This window comes from Falco punctatus (genome assembly GCF_963210335.1).
Source record: "Falco punctatus genome assembly, chromosome: 8".
Lineage (NCBI taxonomy): Eukaryota > Metazoa > Chordata > Aves > Falconiformes > Falconidae > Falco > Falco punctatus.
Window position 1 is genome coordinate 18,044,094 of NC_137588.1, and position 25,379 is coordinate 18,069,472.

The following is a 25,379-nucleotide window of genomic DNA, read 5'->3' on the forward strand; positions in this document are numbered from 1 at the left end:
TTCTAAAACTGTACTCTTCCCAAAATACCTGCTGTTGGGGGTCAAGCAGAAGATGTTCTCAAGTCTCAAGTGACTAAACAGATAAAAAGGATATCAGAGTTTGGCTGGGAAAGAGCTTGATCTCTCCTTTTAACTCTGGATCGCTCCAGCCACCTCTTTTTTTTTTTTTTCTGAGGTGAGAACGCCACTGAAAAGGCAGTGTATTTTCTAGTCCTAGTGGACTGTGTTGTTTTTATCTTCAATGTTTGTTCATTTTGTGTTCACTTCCCTGTGAAAAAGCCCAGCTACTTTAAACAGTTCATTGTCTGTTTCACTTGCAGATAAAAGTGAAAAACAATCCATCCAGTTGCCATTTCCAGTACTATTTCTATTATACTTTTGTCTGGCTCCTATTCAAAATCGATTTAAATATTATTAATAATACAATTCACTGCATGTTTAAACCGTAAGTACATTAGTTGCAGCAGAAGGTAAAGTTCTAAGCCAAGTTCATCCTGTAATTATACCAATTGCAACTTCCCTGCTTTCAGTGGAGTTACTTCTGACTAACCAGTGCAAAAGAAACTTTAGACCTTGCTACTTTAATGAAAGTTTTGCTTGATAATAAAATGGCGGATCTGCTTTCTGTTATGTTTCTGAGTTAGTAGTTTATCTTCTCTTAACTGGCACGTATATATCCATTGTGAATCATTAAAAGGAGACCTTTCTAATTCAGTAAAGAGCCCTGTGGAAACCCAGGTATGTGTGCCTAAAGAAGTGACAGCTGTTCCATTTCAGATCATTGTAGTGCTTATAATACAGCACTTTAAAAATTAATAAATACGATGATATGATTTTCATCAGCATTGCCACTGATGATGGAAGTGATTAATCAACCAGCAGGTAAAAACAAAGCACCACCAGGAAACTTTGTCAGGCCGACAGATGGAGTTGGAGAAAAAGGGGTGACAGCGCAGCACCCTTTGTCCATTGAAGAGAGTGTCTACATTGATGCTACCCATTTGGTAAGAAAAGGCCTTATATGAGGTCAGAGAAACACCTCTAGATTAATTTAAAGGATTTTTGCTTGTTTTTTAAATTAACAAGCTTGTTTAAAAAGGGGTAAAGATACTTCCGTATCATCAGTTAGCTAGTTCACAGCATTGGGAAGTGTGTTTTGTTATCATCCAACCATCCTTATTTTCTCAGAGTCTGATCAAATACCAATTGGAATTCTACCATCGAGTACAGATTGGTTTGCCTGCTTGTATCGTCAGCTACGACTGACATTAATGGGACTTAAGTGTGATCAACACTACATTTAAATCCTGTCATGTCTTGTAATGTGTGCTTCATACAAGCAGTCCCTTGTGCCTGCACATGGACTGATTGGTTTAGGAGATACTTGTAAATGACTTGCAGTGTAATTTTTTAGAGATACTGTAAAGTTTCAATTATACATTTCTTTTTCTAAAGAGAAAAAAATCTAAAAAATTAAGTAATAAGCTGGGGCTTTTCCATGATCCAGGATATTATTGCTGTTGTTGAGTTTGGCATTCAAAACCTGCTCCTGTAAACAATCTTCTGTAATTCAATTAAGCATACTTTGATACAAGGTTTGGACTTAATATTATGTGTTCAGGACTGTATAATAATCACTTCTTTTAATACTAAACAATGACTATGTAAAATCCCATGGTAATTTGATCTATGAAGTTCAGCAGTGACTGAACAAACTTTTGGAGGTTCACAGAATTAGGGAATTTGACAAATTTATGGAAAGGTTAGGTGAATGTTATATGACTGATTCAGAAGTTGCACAATTTCATTTACGGCTTTAAAAGCTCCATTTATTATATTTCAAAGACATAATGAAAGTGAGTTTATAATTTTAACAGTTTGTGAAATAGATGATGCAATCTGTAAGAGTTAGCACTACAGAGGATTTGAGAACAGGAAAGGAATTGGGTACTTTGCATTTCAAAGCCAGTCTAAAACTTTCTCCTGAAAGTAATCCATTTGACTTGTAAGTCAAACCCTAGTCAGTTTAAGTTTTAAAATAAAGCCTTGGGTTTTCCCCTACATTAATTTTGGGAAGCATTTCTGATTCCTTATTCTTAACGTGAATAACACTATGTCTTGAGCACACATGTTGGAAGAATCCAGTCATACTGGCAAGTCAATCTGGGACCTAAATTTCAATTGAAGTTCCTTTTAACAGAGCTTTTGCAGTCATCCATGAAGACTGTTAAGCATATTGTGGCAGAGAGGCCATTAAACCTTTATCTGCAGATCCTATGAGTTCTTCAAAAATTTAAGGCTTTTTCCTATTCAAAGTTATGGGTTTTTTTCATGTCATCCCTTCTTCTCACAGGTCTTCTATGATGTTTAGCCAAAATTACTGATCATTTCAGTTTTGTTCTGTCTTTTAGAGTGGTATTTAAATGATAAAAAATTAAAATCACAGGTAATGTTTGGTTGTTGTTATACCTTTATCTGTGCAAAAGTTGGGAGATAATTTAACAGCATCCCAAGTCCTTCTAACTAGTAAAAAAGCCAACTTACTCTTTAGAATAGCAAGCATACATCAGAAAGTAGTGACAGATATGTTCTGCCATTTGCCAATGTCAGCTGAATAGTTTTTGTACGTCTTACATTAAATTTGGAATTTAAAAAGTAGCTTTAAAAGACAGAAGAAAAAATGGCTTTCCAGATGGATGTTTTAATTAAGTAGGGAGCAAAGAAAGGAGAAATATTAGAGTCATGCGAAGACATGGAGTTTTGTAAGTTGGAGAAAGTGCCATAAAAGATGATCAGAAAATATTTTTTCAATATGGCTTGGGTCTTTAAAAAGAAAACCTAACCACGTTATTGGAACTAAAATCAAGCAAAACAAGAGGCAAACTGAGGTCTGTGTTCTGGACTCTTCTGTCACCTTCTCCAAGGTTAGGCCAAGTGTAATGTGGCTAATGCACACACAACCCTTTACAGTAATTTTTAAGCATCCTTGAACACCTAGGTACAAGAATCAGTGTCTTTTTCAGGCCCTCTGGGTGAGGTCTGAGCGTTCATTGTCTCCTGCTCTGCTGGGACAGCATTACAAAGTTGCTGCCCCTGGGTGCAAACCTTTCAGCCGGGAGTGCCGGTGTGGGACAGGCTGTTGGTGTAGGTGGTCATGAACAGGCAGGAGCCACACGTCATTACACAGGGTAGCTGTTTGTTGTCATCAATATTAACAGCACATCTCTTCCAATTTTAAGAGCAGTTAAAGCATTAAAACCCTGGGTTCTGGGATGTTCAGTTCTGAAAATGGGAAGCATTTAGGCACTCTTTTATTCAGCAGCACTTGAGCAGCAGACACCAACAGCCATATTCATTTCAGTGCTGACTCTTAACAAAGACAGAGGTTGCTCTTTAGAGAGCACGAAACCTGGCAAGCAGAATAAACAATAATTTAAAAAAAAAAATCCATGTAATACAGGAAAAAAAGTTAAAACATTTTTTTGCTGTGCATTAAACATGACTAGGAAGTACCCCAGGGAACGCAGGAGATAATTGCAACGGTAAAGAACTAAAACTACTCTGATGTGCTTTCCACAATAGGACACTCCAGCCCATCACACAGAATTTAGGAAAGCTTGAAATTCTAAGTACAAGTCAGTGAACGGGTGGAGGGATGTTGTAGTTATCTCCACACCTGCAGCCCAGCTGAGGCGAACATGGCCTTCAGGCCACAGTGGCGCTGGCCTGGAGAGAGGGATCTCCCCACTGAGGGCAGCGCCTTCCTGGGTGTCCCCAGCAGAGAGCCCTCAGGGCAGCAGCCAAGGGGGTCTCCCCACCTCCTGTCACCTCCCTCACTTTGTAAGTCTTCTTCTCAGGGAACAGTTTCTGATTGATGTGTAAAAGGTCCTAAGGCCTTACTGGATCACACCACCACCACTCTCACCTTGGAGATGGCTGCCAGGAGCAGCCGCTCCTGGTAGACACCAGGGATGTATAGAAGAGCATGTGTCCAAAGCCACTCGAGGGCTTAGATACAGTTTCACATTTCCATGCTTCTGCTCAGGTGGATCACCAGGACAGACAGGGCTGTACAATGCAGCATATGTTGCTGGTGACAGCCCTCAGGTATCGTGAGGTAACACACCTTCCTCCCCCTGCTTGCATGAGGCAGACGATGTTACCTCACCAACCAGGCAGGCAGGATTGCCTGGCTGTTACTCCATGGATGCAAACATGGATGCACAGCACCTGTTTGCTGCCCCAGGTGTACCCACAGTGGCTGCCTCATCAGTTTGAAATGAGCAGCAGGTGGGTGGCTGGGTGGGCTGGTGGTGGCTGGGTGTGGGGTGCCCAGGTGGGGCTTGTTTGCCACAAGTGCCTGCACCGGGAGCAGCGAAGTGGCAGGGGACTGGGGGGAAGGAGTCTGCCTATACTCCTGCGTAATGAATTTTTGCTACTTCCCGCTGAGGATTTTGGGTAATTATCTGCCATTTTGTGGGGCTTGCACACTGAAAATCGGTGCTGAAGGGTGAGGATGTTGTGTTGCCTTGTTTTAGTGCTGGTGTGAGGGGGTGCTCAGGTGGGTACAGGCTCCCAGGCAAGCACAAGAACAGAGGGCTTCAAAGCATTAACAGGTTAGTAGTTTTGGTTGTTTTATTGGTTTTTTTAAGATTAAAAGTAATAATATCTGGCTGGTTCTATTTCTTTGTTGCCCTACAGTGCAAGTACTCAGTGCCCTGGTGCCTTTGGCCTCTCAAAAGGAGTGGCTGTAGGGCCTGGCTCCCCAGCTCCCCCTCCTGTGGTGGACCCTGGGCTGTTGGTTGTGCAGAGTGCGAGTGGGAGAAACCTTTTGGAGAACTGGGGTGGCCTTCCTGCCCCCTGTAAGACCATCTCTTGTTAAGCTGGCAGGCTTTAACTGGTTTACTGCTCAGCCGGTATACCTGTCTGAAGAGGACAGCCATTTCCAGTTTTCTTCCCTCAGACACTTGTAGAACTGGTACCTCTATGACCTGTAACTTCTGTGTGAGGAGGAAATATATATATATATATTTGATTAGAGCAGGTCAGTGGCTGTGAGAAAAAACTGCAGGATTAGGCCCTTCAGATTTTGGTTGAAATTCTGTTGCAAGTACAAGACTGAGTAAAGCTGTAGTTTTGCTTGGTAAATTATTTTGCTGTTCCATTTGATTGGTTTTCAGTTTATCAGAACAAATGGTTATTTAATTTTGGTTATTTACAGTTGTATGCTATTGTTAGTTTTTCTATAGAAAAACTAAGTCAATAAATAAGCATACATACACTGTTACACAAGTTAATTTGTTTTACTTTTCTAGAATAACCCTCTTGACAAACTATGAGATATAAACAACTCAAGCTAATGTCTCAGCAGAGTTGGGTGTTATCAGGGTAATAGTGTGCAGTCCAAGCTTAGTATCTCTACAGTGCACTTTTAAAAAACTGTAGCTTAGTTAATAACACTACTGCTTTGTCACAGTAAGATATTTTCAGTGTTTCAATTCAAGAGTTTTACTGCTTCCGTAATGCTTGAAGCCATGTGTTGCTCACCTGACTACTGACCTGCAGGTGCTAGCCTTAAAGCCATACAGAAATGCCCACGAGTCTTGGCCTTTCTGCTGAGGAGTATCTGTTTTTTAAAGCCACTCTGTGTGTGACTATATTTTCTATAAATAATTATGGATATTTAGTAGGTCAGCACTAAGACCTGGCTCAGTGTGAGGTTGGAATGAGATTGGAACATGGACATGGTTGTGGTTGTTTCCCAGCAGGGCGTTAGTCAGGTCCAGTGCAGAAGGGTACAGAGAGACACTGTGATGGAGTAAACAGTAGTGGGTACAATCTTTAACTATTTGAAACTAGAGGAATATCTTTCTTTGTACACATTTTTTCTTTAATGATGATACAAGCAGAGCAGAAGTGCACAGAAGCTGCCATACCTAAGACCACAACTTGATTTACTGTTGTGCTATTGGTGATCTAACAGGAGTTGGTTTAAAAGGAAGAAAACAAAAACTTTGTGATAATCTAGTTAATTTTGTCCTATGGGGGAATCTTTTATGGTCCCTGCTGTTGGTCAGCTCTATGAAGTATGAAATTTAATTATGCTTATTAGCTTGGCAGTCATGTCTGCAAACTTGCTAGTACTTAAGTTATTTACTGCTGTCGAAGAAAGTATTTTATCCCAGTAATTTTGTGCCAGTCATAAGTACACACATGCACTGTTACTTGTGTCCATTTTCTAACTACTTAAAAATGGTCAGAAAACTACATAAATGATATAACATACTCCCACCAATCTAACTAAACAAAAATCCCTGACCTACTGACATGTTAAAAAGGAGGGGGGGGGGGGGAAAGAAAAAATGTAGCATTGCAAATGAACAATTTTTTAGTTTTTTTTCAAAGTAAGATTATTATTTTTTTAAATATATAGGGCCTCACTTAATTTTAAATCTGGAAATTAAGATTTTTGTTGATGTTCCCTGCTTTTTTTAAATAATTGTTTTGGGAGTGGAGGTATAGAGTTGGCTCAGCTATTCTGCAGGTTCTTATCTGTTTTATTCATTTTGTCTTACAAGAAATATTGCTGTCACTATATAAATACAATATAACTGGACTGTGTGCTTATTTACTTGGGAGAATTAGGTCTGATGGTACTAGTTTATTCTCCTGCTGCCTTTGTCTCTGGGGCTTTGGGGGAGATGACAGCTACAAGTTTTCACTGTTTATTACTTTGTTTCTGTTTCCTGTTTATGCACAATGTAATTTATACCATATGTGATTTTTAGAGAAGAGTATCCAGAACAGACTGGATACTGCCTTTTTTATTTGCTTTTAGCTTTTTAAATGTTACACTTTGTATCTAGATAACTTGCTGTCTTTTCGATTGCTCTTTTAGTTTTCTGTGAAAGTTTATGTATTACATACAGGAATCATGATTAAAAAAATTGAATAGGTTTCTTTCAACTTCAGGGTTTTTTATCTCTGTAGATGTAGAGGCTTCTGCAGGATGGCTTCCTATAAAGTCAATCAAAAGTACATTAAACCAAATTTGTCTGATCACACACGGTTTGGTAGTACAAATAATATTCTGCTTAACAATTCTATCAAACATACTAATCTTATTACTTATTTTTGATACAGCTTTGCTAACTTAATCAGTAATTTAAATGCAGCAAGATTTCTTTGAATATACTGTAAGTTTCTTGGTTTGTTTTTTTTTCTTGAGCCCTTCCTCAGAGAGGAAAAAAAACCCCAAACTGCAGTGAACTGTAAAATACAGTAGGCCAGACCTGTTAATTGACCACCTCTTGTGGTGTTCTGTTTTGTGTGATTAAAAAGCAGTATTTTCAAATAAAATAAAAAAAAAAATCAGAAATGGCTTTTCCTTTTAGCTGTCAGCTTTGGCTGAGTCACTTAAGTCCATTTCACTAGATTGAACACTTCCTTCTTAGACTTTGGAGAAGGAAAACAGTGTCTTTGTCATAGAGACTTAATTCCTGGAAATGTATTCAGGCAGGTTTTGTCTTCCATTATGTTATTTGACTCTTAGCTGACTTGGTGTTTAGGATTATACTTTTTCTGTTCTAAATCATGCTAATAATACAGAAATTGTATTAGCCTTTGATAAGGATATAAAGGCCATATTCTCTTCTCAAGTTCAAAGAGCTATCCTATGTTTTTAAAAAAATCAAAACAAAACCCCAAAACAACAAAACCTGTACCTTTTGCTAACAGTGTGTGAGCTATCTACTTAAACTGAAAGTCAACACTGAAATGCAGTTGGTGAAACTTTGCTCAGAAGTTAAAACTGTTTTAATTTATAACCTACTCTATTACCTCAAATGTCTTGAGAAAAGAAGAAATGTAGATTTAAATAAGATAAAACAAGATCAAAATACTGTTTTGACAATTCCATAGAAGTTTCAGAGACCCTCTGTGGCCTTCTGTGGAACAGTGCATGTCCTTAGAATTCAAGGGATTATTTCTTTTTTTTTTAGTTGGAAATGTTTAGATTCTTTTAGTAAATGATAGAAATGATGACTCTTTAATGAGGCTTTAACTCTTCTTCCTGGTCAGCATGGATAACTTTTTGTATGCCTCCTCTAAGTGTAGCTGTGCAGGTTTAATCATGATCAATGACTGTTATTTAGTGGCTTCGTGGTCAATTTGCTATTGATATCAAAAAGAGGATTGGGCCCTAATGGATTTTTCTCTTGTTTGCCACTTATATCAATAATGCAGCTGACTTTTTTTCGGTCCTTGCCCAATATCTGTATAGCTCTCATAGTTGAATTTACAGACTAATTTTATGAATACAAAGGTCAATCTGGAGGACTTGCCATACAGGAGATAAGCATTATTTGGTTAAGTCCTGATTCAAACCGCCTGAAGCCTTAGGTGCATCAAGATAATGAGTGTCTTATGGGATCAGAGCTTATAAGCATGGTCAATACTTGAGTTTTCATTTGACACAATGAAGGTAGGAGATGCAGAAAAGTGAATTTGACTATACATGGTCACTGATAAGAATTTGTGCTACTCGCAACTGCTGTTCCAGGTTCTAGCATTTCTGATCCTTATGTTCTTGATTACTTGCAGATCACACTTTTAATGTTATCCTCACAGTTACAGGAACTAGAAATTTATTTTTTTTTAAATGGAAGATGAGATTCTGATAACATATCGTTCCAGAACCCTAGAAAAAAACCTGTCTGTACCTTAATCTGGTCTTGTATAGAGTAAAAGCATGAAGATGTTTGTCTGTTCTCATTTATTGACAATCTTTAAATATGTCTAAAAAGACCTAGGACAGTGTCACTGCACAGGCAGCTGAAATACCAGCACTTGGATTGATGAATCAAGCCTGCTGTCTTCTGTGTCTTTACTTGAGTGAATGTCACATTTTCCAGGGTAATATTTCCCCAAAGAAGAATTTACAATCAATAAATAACTTGAGACAAGGTTAAGGTTTATTCTATACAGTAACCGTTCCTTCTTGACAGTTCTGAAATTCTAGTTAAAAGTGCCTCAGTTTTCACACTTTGAATGTCTCTGGCATCTAGAAATCTGATTATAGAGAACCAAAGCAGTAAACCCAGCTATGTTTTGTTTTAGTAATATTTTAAACAATCAGTGGAAGACTTGACTTGTAATTCTTGACTGTTCTTGCACGTAAATACTTCCAGTATAATTACGATTATGGTAAAGCCTCTCTCTCAAAAGTGTTATCTGTATCTGGTGATTTCTGAATGTAAACTTAAGGAAGTGGTATACTGGTATCTCATCAACAGTTCCTTACTACCCAGGAGCCTGGTGCAGATGAGGACCCTGTTGGGCTGCAGGCTGTTCTAACATGGGGGGTAGTACAGCTTGTATCTCAAAATGCTTGCAGTCTGACAGAGGGCTTCTCTGATTTAGCAGCTTTATTGACTGCTAAACAGGCCTCCTTGCTCAAGGTTACTAGTCTGTGAGGAGAGGTAGATGTAAATTTTGTACCAGCTTCTCAGCCATCACAGTTCACACTTGGGCATTGAGGTTTTTATTGATGCTGTTAAACCTAGTAAAACACCTCTGTTAGATCCTGCCATGAACATCTTATGATAGTAAGTGATGGAATGTGGGTATGTGGGGATAAGAGGTTTGGAACATAACATGGGCCATCCAGTCATTCAGTTTTCTTATCTGTATATTGCATGGGTCAACATTATTAATGTTGCCAGAAACATTTTATTTTGTTTGCTTGTGTATGTTTCCTCATCACTTCCCCAAATGTTGCCAAAATAAGATTCCTGCCTGCTTTTCTACAAAAGGCTGGGGACAGAGTTTCACTTTACATATTTGATGATTTTGAGTTTTTACTAAGTTCTTAATGAGGTTTTCCTCAAATATCTCCTTTTTCCAATTAAATGCATGAACCTCCCTGTACTGTGCTCACTGTATACCTTTAGTCTCTGCTCCAAAGATGTAATACCCTTCTGCAAAAGGTTGTCCAGTTCTCTAGCATAAATCTGGTATTGGATGGTAGGAAGACCAAAACATATTGTATCTCTGTTGAATGGCATACTTCTGACATTAAGGCTGTCTGCTCCAGGATTCCTGCGCTTCCTTTCTCCTGGCATAAAGGTTCCATCAAGAGATACAAACAGGAAACTTCCAAAATTCACTTGAGAAGCAGTATAGCAGGAATGGGCTGTATATTAAAAAAACCCTTTCCATATTGATAATTCCTGCTGTGCCTCTGGTTTTCTGTAGCATCCATCAAGGAGCACAGGATTGATGGCTCATCATTAAATCTGTTCCAGACACTGGCAGCTGAACTGTATATATCCAATTCAGACAGGTTTACAAGCCTGGCCTATGTGTCACCATCCACTGCAGGTCAAACAGCACTTTGTGTATTACTCTTGAGGACTGCTGAAAAGGCAATGACTGCCACAGGACTGTAAACTACAACCAGATTAAATTACACACTACAGTGAATCTTATTACTGAAATAAGGGAAACTTTCAGGTTAATGGGAATATATCTTCCTAATTTTTATCCCAGACCTCTGTTTTGTCTTACAATGTATCTCTTAATTGAGTGTATTCAGATAAATTAATTGCTGAGATGTCATTTTTGGTCTGACAGCTGTCCTTTTTCAGTTAAACTCCACCTTGAAGGCTTACTTCTTTTATAAGGCCCACAAGATTTAAATCTGCAACAATGCTGCCAGTCAAAGCACGTTGTCATTCCCAGTGTTTCCCCATGTCCTTGGTTTTGCTTTGAACAAAATCAGTAGAGCAGGGACTGTTTCTTCAGTAACACAAAGAATATTATCAATATTTAAGCAACAATAGCTAATTCTAAATGTTTAATTTATTCATTGATGAAGCTGCTGTGTGATAATTGCACTCTATTTCACTTTCTGTTTTAGAAGAACAGTCTTTCTAGGGAGGATTTTCCACAGTGCAGAGCAGGTCAATTTCTATTGAAGTTGATATAAAATTGTTCAGAAGCATGTGGAAAGATTACAAGATCAGGTAGGTCTGGGTCCTTGGTGCCACTATTAAAACCATTCATCGTGGGGGTTCTCGTTCTCCTAAGGAAGTTGTTAGGCACAAATAATTCAAGGGAATCTCATCAAAGCCTTATCAAAGACTGCATATTAGTAATCTGTTTTTTATGAAAGCAAAGACTGTCTAATACGCTCCAGGGGCAGAACTAGGTCTAAGAAAGAAGAACTCCTAATGAAGTTACAGAATTAAAACAGAACAAAAGAAAATAGTATAATAAAAAAAGAACCAAGAGCTTGATATTCTGTGGCAGAAGAGCACTACAAACTGTAGATGAATACCACAGTTGGTTTTAATTCCTTGTGGCAGAAAGGTGTGAAAACTCGCAACAAAAAATAAAATAGCCAAATGTATATGTTAATCTTTATGGGTGACTGTAGAGCATTTCTACGTCCTTTGAGATGACTAAACCAGTCTGTTTCTATAGGATCTGCAATTTGCAACAGGGAAATAGAAATAATTTTGCCAGGAAAAAAAATCTGTCAGGTTTTAGATTCAGTAAAGATTTAATGGATTATCTCTTCCTCATCAGAATCAAATCTTATCTTGAAGACTGTATGGATTGGTTTTATCACCTGAGACAAATATGGACATTATTTCACAGCCAATTTCTAAACTTTTCAAAATAAACTTGTGCTTATTTTGTAAAACAGCTCAGTTCCCTCATATTAGGGGAGTTGGAACTGGCTGTAACTATTGTCTGCAGCATAAATGCTAACTTCACCCTGGAGAAGTGGAGCTGCTGCCAGTAAATAGCAGTAATTCCCTCCCTGGCTGATAGAAGAGCTGTTGAAGACTATCCTCTACCAAGATGAACAAAGATGCTGTTAGCACTACCTCTTCTGAACTTTGCAGCCTCCTTTGTGATCTGCAGTTGGTTGTACTGTTGCAGAGAATGAATTTCTGCACGTTGTCATGTAAACAAATGACCCATATATAGTTCAGTTCCCTTTAGTTTTTGTCAATCTAAACTGAAACAATATACTATCTATGTATCTTTTCTGCCAAGATTTGAATTTTGCTCTCAGCTGTTTGCTTATTGCAAATATTTATTATATTTAAGAAAAACTTTGGACTGTTGAATGATCAAAACTACTATAAGCTCCTCTTAATATTCTGGCAAACAGATATTTGTATCAAAATATATTAATACATCTTTTAGACATTTCTGTTTGTATATGTAGTAATCTTCCTTCAGAGGTAACTGTATTCTGTAGAGGAAGGTTAAACAGGCTGTAAGTCCAAACAATATACTCCTTGAGTCATGCCTTTAGCTAAGCTATATGCTAGGAAATATATTGGCATATGGGGGACTATTTTTTTTAAATAGGGACATAACTGTACTTAGTTTTCCATAAAGACCTGAGGTTTTATTTTTTGTTTTGAAAAAGCATTCATACCTAATTAGAATACTAGCTCACATAACTAGTCTTACTTGATGTACTAAATTTAAAGTGCAACAGACAGAAGTGGGTCCAAAAAGAGTATCCATCTACCTGACAGAGATCATGAGCACCTACAGGATATGGATGTGAAGTAGCAGCATCGCCCAGCAGAAGCGTGTTGTATGATCATATTACTAACACTAGATACCAGTCTTTGCTGGATGTCATTCAGTAGAAGTAGTCTATAAAGTGACGGTATTATTTTTTTTAATGGTGATGAAATTTTGATTTGATCTCAGGATGTAATATTGTCACCTTATGCTTATTTTTTGCACCACTAAAAGTTTTTGAAGATGGTTTTTACATTGTATTGCATCCTGAAATTCCTGTCAGTATTGAAGCACCTGGGTTATCAATGAGACATGAGACGTTGCTTCTAGTGCTTTAGTGTAAAATGTGTTATGTCTGTTGCCCCAGATCATGTACTAAGAACTGTCTAAATGCAACTTAAGCCAATTTTTTGGTGCATTGGGATTAGCAGTAATAGTACTAAGATTTTAGTACCTGAATAGCTTTGGTGATAGAAATATGCTCTGTGTAGCACTGTGACCCTACGTAGAATAGGAATGACAAGAAGTATGGAGCAAGTCTGTCTAGTTTTAGTAAGACCTGGATTTTGTGTTTAACAGTGAAGTTGTCTTTGAATGTGACGCAAGCACTGTTCTTACGTACATCCCTCAAATGCGTAAGCTTAAGCACATTCATTGCTTTAGAAAAAAAATTTAACAAAATGCTGCTGTTACTAATAGCAAGATGCTCTCTGAAGTAACTTTACTCTTCAACGTGACCTGTTACAAACATTTTTATTTAGTTGTAAAAGATTGATTTTTTTTATTTAGTTGTAAGAGATTGTGTCTCTGAGAAAGTGCATGCTTTATGATCAATAGAATTACTCTGAAAGCTTTTTCAATCATGATTTAGATTTTAATCATTAATTAAAATAGATTAAGATCTTCATAGTTAATTATGCATTAACACTATTCAAAAGAAGAAATGCAAGTGGATATAAAAGCATATGAAATAATCATGTCTAAAAACTATGTAACAAAAAACCCTGTTAATGATACAATTCTTGGCTAGCAAAATTTGAAGATAAACCAAACTAAAAGAAATTATATTTGCAAAATTCTTGAATAAATGATTGCTACTTGCCAGGTAATGCTTAAAGGTAAATATTTATTGTGAGGATTCAGTTGTACTTAATCCTAATTTGCCCCTTAGAGCAGTATGGATTAATGAAAAAATACTCTAGTTGATGTATAGTAAATTTTAAGAACTTTCAGACTACTGGAATATTTACCCATACATTTGCAGCTCGCTTCACAATTGTTTAGTTGGATGATAGTATTTGTTAGACCATGAAATCTTTCATTGTTTTGTGGTTTGCAGTGTGAGTATAGTAACTTGACAAATGTAGATGTAAAGCATTGGGACTTCATATAGCATTTCTGCCAAACTGATTCTTCCTGGTATTTCTCATGTTGAAACTGACAACTTAGGATGCACAAGGAAATTGAGAAGCTCTCTTGGTTGGTGCAGATACCAGTGAGTGAAGAGCAAGTACAGATCATTAGAGCAACTTGTATGTAAGCACACTTGGATCACTGATCACATTGAACTGGCATAAGCTTCTGAAAAATAGATAAAGACTTAGGATGAATACATAGTGTCATGCTGGTATGCTCCCTGTTTTACATGAAAGTCCTAATTATGCAGCTGCCCATGCCGTATACAGTTAATGGACACGGTTGATCCACTCTGGGGTAAACATGGTGGCTTCCCATGAAATTAGTACATACCAGATCTGTGTGACTCCCCCTCTGCATTCTCAGTGAAGGTGACACAGCACTCCTTAGAGCTTGTTACCCTTTCGTACAAACCCCAACATCTGCATGCTTCACATAGATATTATGAGAAAATATGTCTGGTGAACTGCAAACGGGTTTTTCTTTAGTGTGTACCTTGCAGGAGCTATGGTGTGTGCAGAGGAGCTCGGGGCCCTTGCTAATGCCTGCATGGGCCGTGTGGTTACCCCACAGTTTTGCTGGTGAGAAAGTTTATTGGCAGCAGTATAGAGGGGTTGTTAAGCAAGCAGTATTGGTTAAGGTTGAAGAAACTGAAAACTGCTTGTGAATATGTGGTGGGCAGGAACCATACCACAGCTTTAGCCACTGATAAGTTTCCTTATCTGTGTGGAAACCTGTGAAAGCCATGGGCAAGGTTGCTCTGACCATCTGGCCGGTGCCAAGGCCTGTGTTGCTGTCATGGAGCTGTGGAGGGCCCTCTCTTTCATTTGTCTTAGTTTTCCGTGTTCTCTTGGTAGCTGCTTTGGCTGTGATCCTTTATGTAGGTCATTCCTCTAAATGAGGTATAAAAATGGAACTTCAGTAAATACAATTATGTGATGCTAAACCTTGTACTGATCCTGTGAGAAAACTATATTTCTTAGTATCTTAACTGAGGAAAAATGACTGGTAAAGAATAGGGTGACAACATAATGCTACTGGAAATACTATTTAAGACATTGGGAAAATACAGTTCTTTGCTGCATGAAGAAAGCTTAGATGTATGACATGCATGTTAATGCTTCCTTATTTTCTTTTGAAGGATCGTCGCTTTAATGATGAGATTGACAAACTGACCGGATACAAGACAAAGTCACTCTTGTGCATGCCCATAAGAAACAGTGATGGAGAGATTATTGGTGTTGCCCAAGCAATAAATAAGACTCCGGGAGGTGCCCCTTTTTCTGATGACGATGAAAAAGTAAGATTACCTTTTACTTTTGTTTTTTTTTTAAATTTCTTTTGTAATTCGGTAGACAAGATATTTAATCCAAATAAGTAAATGGCACAGCACTTGTTAATGACCTTTTTTAGAAGTGCTTAACATAAAATGTATCATTTTGTTGTTTTCAACATAAAACATGTATCTGTTCTGTGAACGCAGCTGATCTTGTGGCTGAAACTCCAACTTAATTGTCTCTAAATCTCATGTAGACTTTTTTCGTGTAGTAGATCTTAATAGGAAGATTTTTTTTTTTTATTTTTGAGAACTTGCCTATAAGAATAAGTTCGGGAGGAAAACTCTCACAGAGACACTCCTAAGCTTGCTGATTTTATCAATCACCATCTTCTATTAGTGCTCTCCATGGGATAAATGCCTGTAGTATTTGCAAAGAAATTTTCCTTCAGTGATTTTGCATATGCAACTTTATGCTATCCTAAAATATAGAAGACTTGGAAATACCCATGAAAGGGCAAAGAGGGCAGGAGGGGGACACTAGGTGTGTTTGGAGAGTAAAGTGAGCCTCAAAGACCTGAGAATAGAGGGAGCTTTAATTCAAGTGAGGAAAATAGGAAATGGTGCCATCGAGGGCAGATGCATACAGCTGAGAATGGAGGGAAAATGTGCGTGAAGCCAAAGGATGACTGTGGAAGAGAATGGTAGAAGGCAGCAAGCTGGGGAGGAGCAGAACATCTCTGTCCAGGAGAGAGAAATGGAGTCTCCTTCAAGCATGTAATAGGGAAATACGCTTCTGTGTTTTAAAACAGTATTGAATCTCATTTTTGTGGAAGTGTAGAGGCAGGTTTTGTTCCTGAAAGCTCTTTATGTCAATTCAAAACAGCTAATACTCGATGCAGAGCCATTGTTGGTGCATTATCTACATGTTGATATGTCTGTGCTATGACAAAAAGATGTAAAGTAATGCCTAGTGGAAGGAAAAAATCCTGTCACATTGGTTCAGCTAAATAGACAGAGATAATTTCTAGAATCAAGATAACTTGACATAAAAAATGCATTATAAAGCTAAACTAAGAGTGGTTTATAAAGGCTGTGAAATATTGCATGAATCATAGAATGAGTTGGGTTGGAAGGGATCATAAAGATCATCTAGTTCTGACCTCCCCCCCCCCCCCCCCCCCCCCCCCCCCCCCCCCATCATGGACAACCAAAACTGGGGAATTTCCTTCAAAATAAGGGAAGATCTACCTGGGTATTGGGGTGGGTTTTGCAGGAAAACCTGATGAGTAGCTGGCAAAAGATGTAAATTCAGCTTTATGTTGATGTTACAACTTCCAACAATTAGCAGCTTCAGAACGGTTAGAAAATGGAAATTACTCCTCTTGTTTCTCGCCCGCCCCAAGCCCTCTTAGAGAAATGTCAGTATCATTTAAGTCTGACTTTTGTTTGTGAGTGTCTTATCTTCTTAGTCTTGTGTGAAGCAATTAAAATAATCTGTTGGGTTTTTTTATAAAGCTACAAGACTATATTGCATAATGAAATGTCACTTGGGGGCACTACTGTCTTTAGTCAATAGGGAACAAGGAATTATGTTTTCAATTAGAATTAAGTAGATGCTAGCATCATTTTTATGTACTCTTAGTTATTTTCAGGAAGTTAAGAGCAAATAAAATATTTAAGATTTGAGGAATTTTTAATGCTCCCAAGCTGTAACCAAGTTTATATTTTGCAATATGTAAAATGGAGTATTAGATTTCAAAATGTTTCTAGTTTTGTTTTTCATAGCAAATTTTCAGGTTTTTTCTTTTACATCCCTGATCATGGTGATAATAACACAGCACTAATAACAAGTCTAAGTGAATTTTCCACATTGAAAGAATGATTGTTTTCTGCTACCAAATTTAGTTTTTCCTTTTGGTGTAAAGGATGTTTCAGCCAATTCATTGTTTGAGTGCAGAACTAGATTTGACAGCCACTGGCGTAAGAGAAAATGTTCTATCTCACAATGTGTTTTGTCTCCCCAACATCAGTGGCTCAACTGAACAGTCAGATTTCAGAGATTCCCAGTTTGATGCAAACAGTAGTAGAATACCTTATTACTTTTGTATAGCAGCCATCACTATTACATTATGTTGTGTAAATGGTAACCTTTTGGAAGAACAGGCTGGTGATATACCTTTACGTGTATTTTGCAAATTAAGACAGCAGTTCATCTGCACAGCTGTAGAACAGGAAGGTTAAACCCCCAAAACCTTGAAAAGAACTGCGAATTCCATGCATTCCCAGTACTGGTCCTGAAGATTAAATATTTGTGTTGCTTTCTGGTGAGTCATACTTGTTCCAGGACTGGTGAAAAACACAGCCTAACAAGAGCTCAACTGTAGTTTAGGTTATTGTATGCCCTTTAGAGTCTTCTGAGATGCTGTGCCAAAACAAATCTCATTCTCTATCAGAGAAGCTTAACAAACAGCAGCAGCAGCTCTACTGTCACTTAAGCTGGCATCCTGCTTGTCTCTGGCTCTGACGTCCTTCTAGTCTGAAAGAAGTGAATCGACTGCAGGGAAGTTACCCAGGGTAGCCAGCTTGAATTAAATCCTGCTTGACTTACTGAAAAGCATTAGTTTGAATGCAGTGAGATCCCTTCTGGAAGGGGGAAGGAAGAACTGGATTTAGTTGTCTGCACTCTGCGGATTATTTTATTATGAAATGTATATATGGATTCCAGGATTCAGCTGGTGTATATTTGGTTTGTGGGGGCTTTAAGTTACAGTTCTTTCGTACTCCAGCATTTCTATTTCCTACATTCCTAATAGCAGCCCTGTGATTCCAGGTTGCTCAATTTAATGTGCTCTTCCTGGTCTGTATTAGTTAATGCTTAAATATAGTCTGTGCTGGGTCTGCTGTAGTGATGAATGATTTGCAGGGATTTTGCTATACCTGCTGATTTCTTTTCTGCTATTTTTTTTTGCTTGATGGGCTTAGGCTGGCAGGTGACAATTCTGAAGTCAGTTAGGACAGTTCCTTGGGGAAGTAGTCAATGGTAAATAGTTTTATAACAGGGAAGGGAGTGATCCAGACCAGGCAAACATCTCTGGCTGTTGTGAAAAAGATGACCCCAGCTCTGTGTACGTGTGGAATTTACCTAAGAAGTCACATGAAAATTATTTTAATGTGTCCTCTGAAAGGAACATAAAAAAATTAGGAAAACTATTTTTTTGGTGTTTAATATATTGCAGTATGTGCTGACCTCCTGCTAACATCTACCTTGGTTCTCTGAAAATCTGCATGGCAGTGAGACTCCAAAAGCTGTTATTTAAAATGGGCATAATGCTCAAAGGTATCATGTGGCCTGTATGTCACTTACATCCCAATGAACGAGACAGATTTGCTGAAAGGAGGCAGAAAATAACAAAGACATTTGAAGGATGAAGGTGCTGAAGCGCTACAACTATCTGGGAGGACTCTAATGGTCTATTAGGCACAGTTCTCAAAAAGTACTTGCTACACAAATCTAAATTAAAATAAATCACACTAACTGAACTCTCTTGCTGGGGGAGTTTAAAACAATATTTTACTAGAATATTTGCTTTAAGGCAGCTTCACACCACTGATTTGCAACCAACAGCACAAAATGACTGTAGTGGCAAATATTTCAATGAACTTCTCTGTGTTGCATAGTCAGTTGTACTTTCAAGTTAAGCTGAAAGTCTGGATTTCTTTTTAATTACAGAACTCTATAAATGTGCTTGAAACTTAAAATATATTTGTATCAATGCCTCTGTTTTGAGACTGGCAGTTAGTATTTGAATCACACATGTTTATCCCTGAAGTATGGAAACATGTAAGATGTCTTACAGTGATATTTTAGTGAACAATTATATATATGTATTTTCCTAGGCTCAGGGACTATTTTTATTGCTGTGTGTTTATGGTACTTGTTACACTAAATCCTTGACTACCTGTTTGAGGCCTCTGGATGCTATCATAAAACACACATACACACACATTGTCAGGTTTGGCATCAGGGAGGGTTTCTTTATAGAACAGGTCAGTGAAGATTTTCATGGGGTTTTTTTGTGGGGACTGGGGTTTTGTTGTTGTCTTGTACAGTGGTGAGAGTAAGGAAGGTATCTGGATTCTTCCTGCAATTGCCAGCAGGAATCCGAACCTGTCGGCTTTTCCCATATTTCCTGTGTTTGTATCTTCTTAATTAACGTAGATACTTGAGCAAATAAGAGCTCTTATCTGTAAACCTAGATTCTAATTTGGCTGATATTGTAGTACTTATAGCTCAATAAACTAAATGGAAGAATCTCTGCTGACTTCATGAGCTTTTAAACATCAAACTTATGTCCATTTCTACCACAGGAGCATTTCATTAAATGAAGACCCCTAAGTCTATTTTATAAAGCTTAAATTCATCTGGGTCAGAGCACTCTTAAAAAAAATCAGTTAAGGATCAGTTTTGGCTTCTGTATCTTTCCACTGGATGCAAACAGGCTCCAATAGGCTGAACGCAGTTTCTGTGGTAGACTGTGCTGTTGATCAAACACCTCTCTCATATGCCTTGATTCATCAGACATAAAAAAGATGACTGCTTACTTCCTTTTGTGAACATTCATTGAAAAGTCATAAAACCGGAAAGATTGTTGTGCCACCCCTCTCCCCCAACACAACAAAGCTTAGTCTCCCTCAAGTTTAATTTTTTTCTAGGACATGTTTTGACAGCTGCCTAGAGTCTGAAGCTGCCTCTGACCTTGAAAAAGGTGATCAATCAGATCTAGAAATGGTACTCAGTCCTGGAAACTGAGCCATACAAAGAGCAGAATAAATTATTCATAATATTTGTCGATACTCTGTCAACTTGGTTGGCACAGGGAAAAACCTGTATGTATTTCTTCCCATGTTGGGCCTCATCAGCTGTACAGAACTATGTTGAGTCTAATCACAGTATGGGAGCTGCTGGTTTTGTGTACCCAACACTATGTTAAATGCATCCAGTAAATGCATTGGGTGATCTTTGTGTCTCTTGGATCAACTATTTCAAGTGGATTAGAATCACAAAGGCAGCGTTGTAGTAGTTAGTGTAAGGTGGCCTCTGCAACTGTGTGAACACTTAAGAAGCTTTCATTGTCTAAAATACAGACACACAGAGCCCTGAGCCTTCAACAGGCTGATGGTAAAATAGGCAGTGCTTTACAGCCTGAGTTACTAAGGTTTTTTTGCTGTTGTGTTTGGCAATTTGTGGAAGCAGCTTGATTGATTTCCTAGGAAATCAGCGCCCTTTTCCTCAGGTGTGAGGGCATTAAATATTTCTATCCAACACAGCATCTGAGAACACATATTGCTGCTTTCCTTCATGCTTAATTGTCACGTTATAAAAAATTGTACTTGCAATGATTATGTCCCTGTTTGACAAAACTCCAGAGGAGTTGCGAGGATAAGTGATCCATTAGAGTCATTAATTATGAAGCAGTCAGTAGCAGCTTGGGTCTAAGTAAGAGACCTCTGGGTCTTCCTGCAAATTCTGAAGCATAAAAATTGCCCTGGAGCTTGTGTGTGTGCTCCGTTTCCCCCAGTTGTTGGCATTCACAAGGGGTTGCAGCAGGCGTGGAGAAAATAGTCCAGATCTCTACTGGTCAAACACATGAACAGAATGCAACAAAGTGCCATGATCATGGATGGTGTTGTGCAGCCATACTACGTTCTTCAGTGAGAAGCACAATGAAGTTTTCAACAGAAAGCCTAGAAGCCAAGAATGCTGCTGTTCTGATGGTATTTTTCAGACACTTCAGTAACTAGAACTGTGATGTTAATATTACTTTTATCTTTTTTATTAATACTGTATTAATAGAATTTTCACTTAAATGATTTGAATACCAAATAACAATAATACAAGGACTCAGGCAGATGAGAATTCTGTTTGGTTCATCTGTCAGCATTAAAAAAATAGACTGCCACAAAATAGTCTGCACACAAATACATGTCATAGCCCTCAGTGTAACTCTTGGGTACTGTTTTTGTAAGGAATTGACTAGAAAAGCTTTTTTGTTGTTGTTTTGCTTTTCTATAGAAAACCGTGTTATGTTACCTAACAAAGTTTTTACCTTCAGCTGTCATCTTGGCAAAACTCCCTTAAACCAACAAAACTTTTGATCAAATGGCTCATTAGAAAAATCTTGTTTGCTTCAAGTGAAGCCTGTGCTTAGACCTTCTTACAGATGCATGTAAGAGGAAGCCTTTCTGGTCGGCAGCTGGTGAAGGCCTTCATTTCTGACAATTACTGGAGATGTGCCCTGTGGGCTGGATGGGAGGACTTTGTCCCTGGTGAAGTGTTTTCTGAACTTCTGCCAGTCTGTTCAGTTTTCCATAGCTGTTCTTCATAATAACTTCAAGGCTTGATATACTTTTAGAAAACAGCATTTCACATCTCTTGTGAATTGCTTATCTATCCTGAAGCAGAATGAAACATTTGTACAGCAGTTCTGCCATCAGAAGTATTTCCCACTGGAGTAGTGATGCTGGGCCTGTCTGTAGCTATAGGTTATGTGATGAGATATTGAAAAGTGCTTACAAATAATTTTGCTAAAAACTAAGTCAACCTCTGACATATTACAGGCTTCATAAGAAACTGTAATTAAAACAGTATTGTCATTCTAGTACTAACTCATGGTATGCCCTTGGGCAAATCACTTTATAGTGGTCTGTCTTCTGAAACAATTCCAAAAATGGCATTAGGTGGTTCCATATGTACTGTCAGACTTGCCATTTTAAGTATTCTTACTTTATAATAAGGAGATTATTTTCCCCTCTTGTTGAGCTCAGCCTGATCTTTGGGAGCCTTGTTGAATGCTTTCTTTGCATGCAGCAGCTGTAATCTGGACAAATCTGGTTAGAAAACACCAAAATAATTTCACAAAAATAAGTTTCAGCTGTTTGTTTAATATTCCCAGCTTTTTACATACAATATTTCTTATCTCCATGAAAATTGTGCCACAGTGCTGTCCTTGACTTGTTTGCAAAAGTGTAACTGACCTATAATTAGTGAACTCCTCGTTTCACATTAGAAGGAACTTGGTTGCCCTCTATGCTATCTTTACAAATGCCAGCTTGAGAAATGTATGTCTGCATCCCAGCAGCTGGGAGTGTGTAAGTTGCAATGTAGTTGTAATGCCTGCTCAGAAAGTATAAGAATGTTTCCCCTGTATCTGGGGAAAATAGCTGTTTAATTCTGTGGCCACAAATTAATGAACGCTTGTCCTTTTCTTTCATAGGAAGATAAGAAAAGATTGGCCAACTCTTACGACAGGTCTGTCTAACCTAGTGACCTTTCTCTGTCAGCTGCTGAAAGCAAATGCCTGGGACGAGGCAAGTACAGGGATGGTATTTCTCACATGTACTCTGCCAGTTTCCTTGTGACTTGCAGCTTAGGGCCAGAGGGAGTATCTTTGTATTTAATACCACCCCAGGGATTTTCTATTAGGAATTTATTCAGATATTTCTTGAAGCAAGACAAACTTTAAGGTTTCCCAACATCCTGCACATTGTGTGAAGAACTGTCATGTGACTTCCATTAATTTCACGTTATTCCTCCCTCTTTTGCTTTTAGTGAACACAGTGAAGGTTTGTTCTCAATTCATATTCATGCTAATTGTTTTGCCCTTAGAAGCTGTGAAGTTCCTACCTGGTGCAATAGTCTTTCCCTGCAGTAAGCTGTCTGCTTTGGGAGCAAGGGTGCCTGCTCTGCATAGCCCTGGGTAGTGTCTCCAGTCTGCTGCGACAGTATTTTCTGTGTCTGGAGAAGCTGAAGGCATTTGAACCACTTTTTTTTTTTTTTATTGTACGCTCTATCCTGAAAAAACAAGAACTGCACTTAGTGTTTTGAACCGTTTTTTGAAATCCAGGACAGGTCTTTATTGCCTGTTGACATCTTGATGTCACTGTGTTACCAGAATAGGAAGAAGAAAAAAAAGTTTCATTATCTAACCTAGCTAGTCTGCTTTGCTAATTGTTAATTTCAGCAAAAACTGTTATTCTTCTTATGAAAGATTCTAGAGCTCACTGAAACATTGTGGATGTTGGGAAATTATGTGTTTTTAATTAAAAAAAAAAAAGCATGAAAAACATGTCAGATCACCACTCAAAGTTAGTCAACAAGATTAAGAATTACCGGTGCAGCAAAGTTGCATGTTCCACAGTAGAGCTGACTAGTGAAAGATAAAGTAGTTAAACTAATAATAATGATTTCACGTCTCTTACCTAGCTGGCAAACACTAAACTAGGGTTAAAATAACCAACGTTATGATGATTTTTTTTAACTGGAACATTGTTGGAGCTGCCAGAAATAATTGAGCCACGTTGTTTATAATTGTGATTGGTGGTCAGAGATTTCAGCAAGGAAATTATGCAGTGCACTTCATGTAACTCTTAGCAGGGTAAGCAAACGGTGTTTAGAAAATATTTTCTGTGAACAGTGCAGTGATGCAGGCAAGGGCACCAGGAAGAACATTGCATTTAACAGTGCTTTGTGAAAGCTGTGAGTAGGCACCTTAATTGTCAATCCAGTCTGTGGGGAACCCTTTTACTTAGAATATTTATCCACATACATTTTCAGTGAAACAAAAAAGAAAATACATGCAGCTATCAAGGCTACAGTCTTTGGACTGAACTTGAGATGAATTTAACTTTAGTATTAATTTGCTGGTAATTAGCTGTCTGTGGTAGAATGGATAAAAACAAATCTTGGGTTTTTTCTTATCTGTTTTTTAAAAAAAGAAAACATGTTTTTGCTATATAAAAACAGACTAGAACTTTGCGTTGCTGGCGTCATGGTTACAAGCAAATTCAATGATAATAGCTCTCTGGCATGATAATAGCTCTCTAGTGTGGTCTCCAATGTTGTGGCATGCTTTTCAACTGGTAGGTGAGTGGATATGCCCTGGAGCTGTAGTGGACAGGACCCAGCGTGTAGGTCTGTGTTGTGGGGTCCCAGGTGTGGGGAGGCAAGTGCCAGGCAGTGATAGACTTGTGGAGAGCTGAGGATGTCCTAGCTGCCGTGAGGTGTCAGCAGGATGTCTTGTTGAAAAGTGGGGCCATATGTTGTGGTCTGAGCTGGAGCAGCCCTGCAGACTTGGCCTACAGAGCAGGGTAATTGTGGATGTAGTACTGCTTGCTACTAAGGAAAGGAGGCTGTGTAAGAAGGAAGCTTGCCTAGACATGTTACCATAAACACAATCTGAATGTTCATTTTCAGCTGTTGCACAGAGTGGAAAATATATTTAGTGTAGTTAGTGGGGGCTGCATACTTCTATGCTTGAGTCACAAAGGTTTATAATCTGCTTTAGCCTAGGGTCTCAGGGGTTCTCCTTCAATTTAAGGTGTGAAGTCATGAGATTTTAATCCTATATGACCCAAAATTTCAGTCCTTGGTGATGGCAAAAATTGTTGCTACCCTACTGGACAATGCACAGCAGCTGAAACACAGCCTCAGTAATACAACTGTCACAAGGGTAAACTGATCTCTAGTCTCTTAAAGAATATCAAATAATTCTGAACCTCATGAAGTTGGTAGATGACAGCAGTAGGGATGTGGATGACTTAAAAAAGGTGAAGTCTGCCTTAAGAACTGTTAAACCAGTAGATCAGCAAGAAGCTTCTGACTAACAAGTTAGAGCAACAAAATATTGCATCTAATTGAAGTTTTGGAAAAACATGCAACACAGGGACTGTAATTTTGCATATAAGTGGGTATATTTTCTCTGGTTTTGTGTGATGTCCTGAACATAGGACAAAATCTGACCACTGAGTGGTAAACTCAATAGTTGCTGCCAGCCCAAGCAGTTCATATACAAATGAAAGCATTTTATTTTCCTGAAGTGTGTTTTAGGAAATCACCGTGCACAGGAAGCAGAGGCCATTCCAGTGAGATGTGAAAAGGTGTAAGCCACCATAAGAGCCTGTAGGAAGGAGCTTGAGTGTTTCATGTGCTGAGCTATCAGTCTTGGGAGGTTTGAAGTTGCTGCATTGATGTTTACTTTTGGAAGAATTAAGGGGTGGGGGGTTTGGTGTTTGGTTTTTTGGTGGTTTTTTTTTCCCCCCTCAACCTACTGCAGCTTTTCACATCTTCCCTAAA

The 25,379-nt window shown here is 38.3% G+C and overlaps 1 protein-coding gene across 2 annotated transcripts in view; it reads left to right on the forward strand.

Annotated features, from left to right (window-relative positions):
• Nucleotides 1-25,379, forward strand: part of PDE11A (phosphodiesterase 11A) — a 142,543-nt gene that overhangs the window by 10,917 nt on the left and 106,247 nt on the right. For both annotated transcript variants that reach the window (XM_080400368.1, XM_080400369.1), the window contains exon 2: nt 15,110-15,268. In XM_080400368.1, coding sequence (XP_080256494.1) covers nt 15,110-15,268 — 159 coding nt within the window. The remainder of the gene's footprint in view (nt 1-15,109; nt 15,269-25,379) is intronic.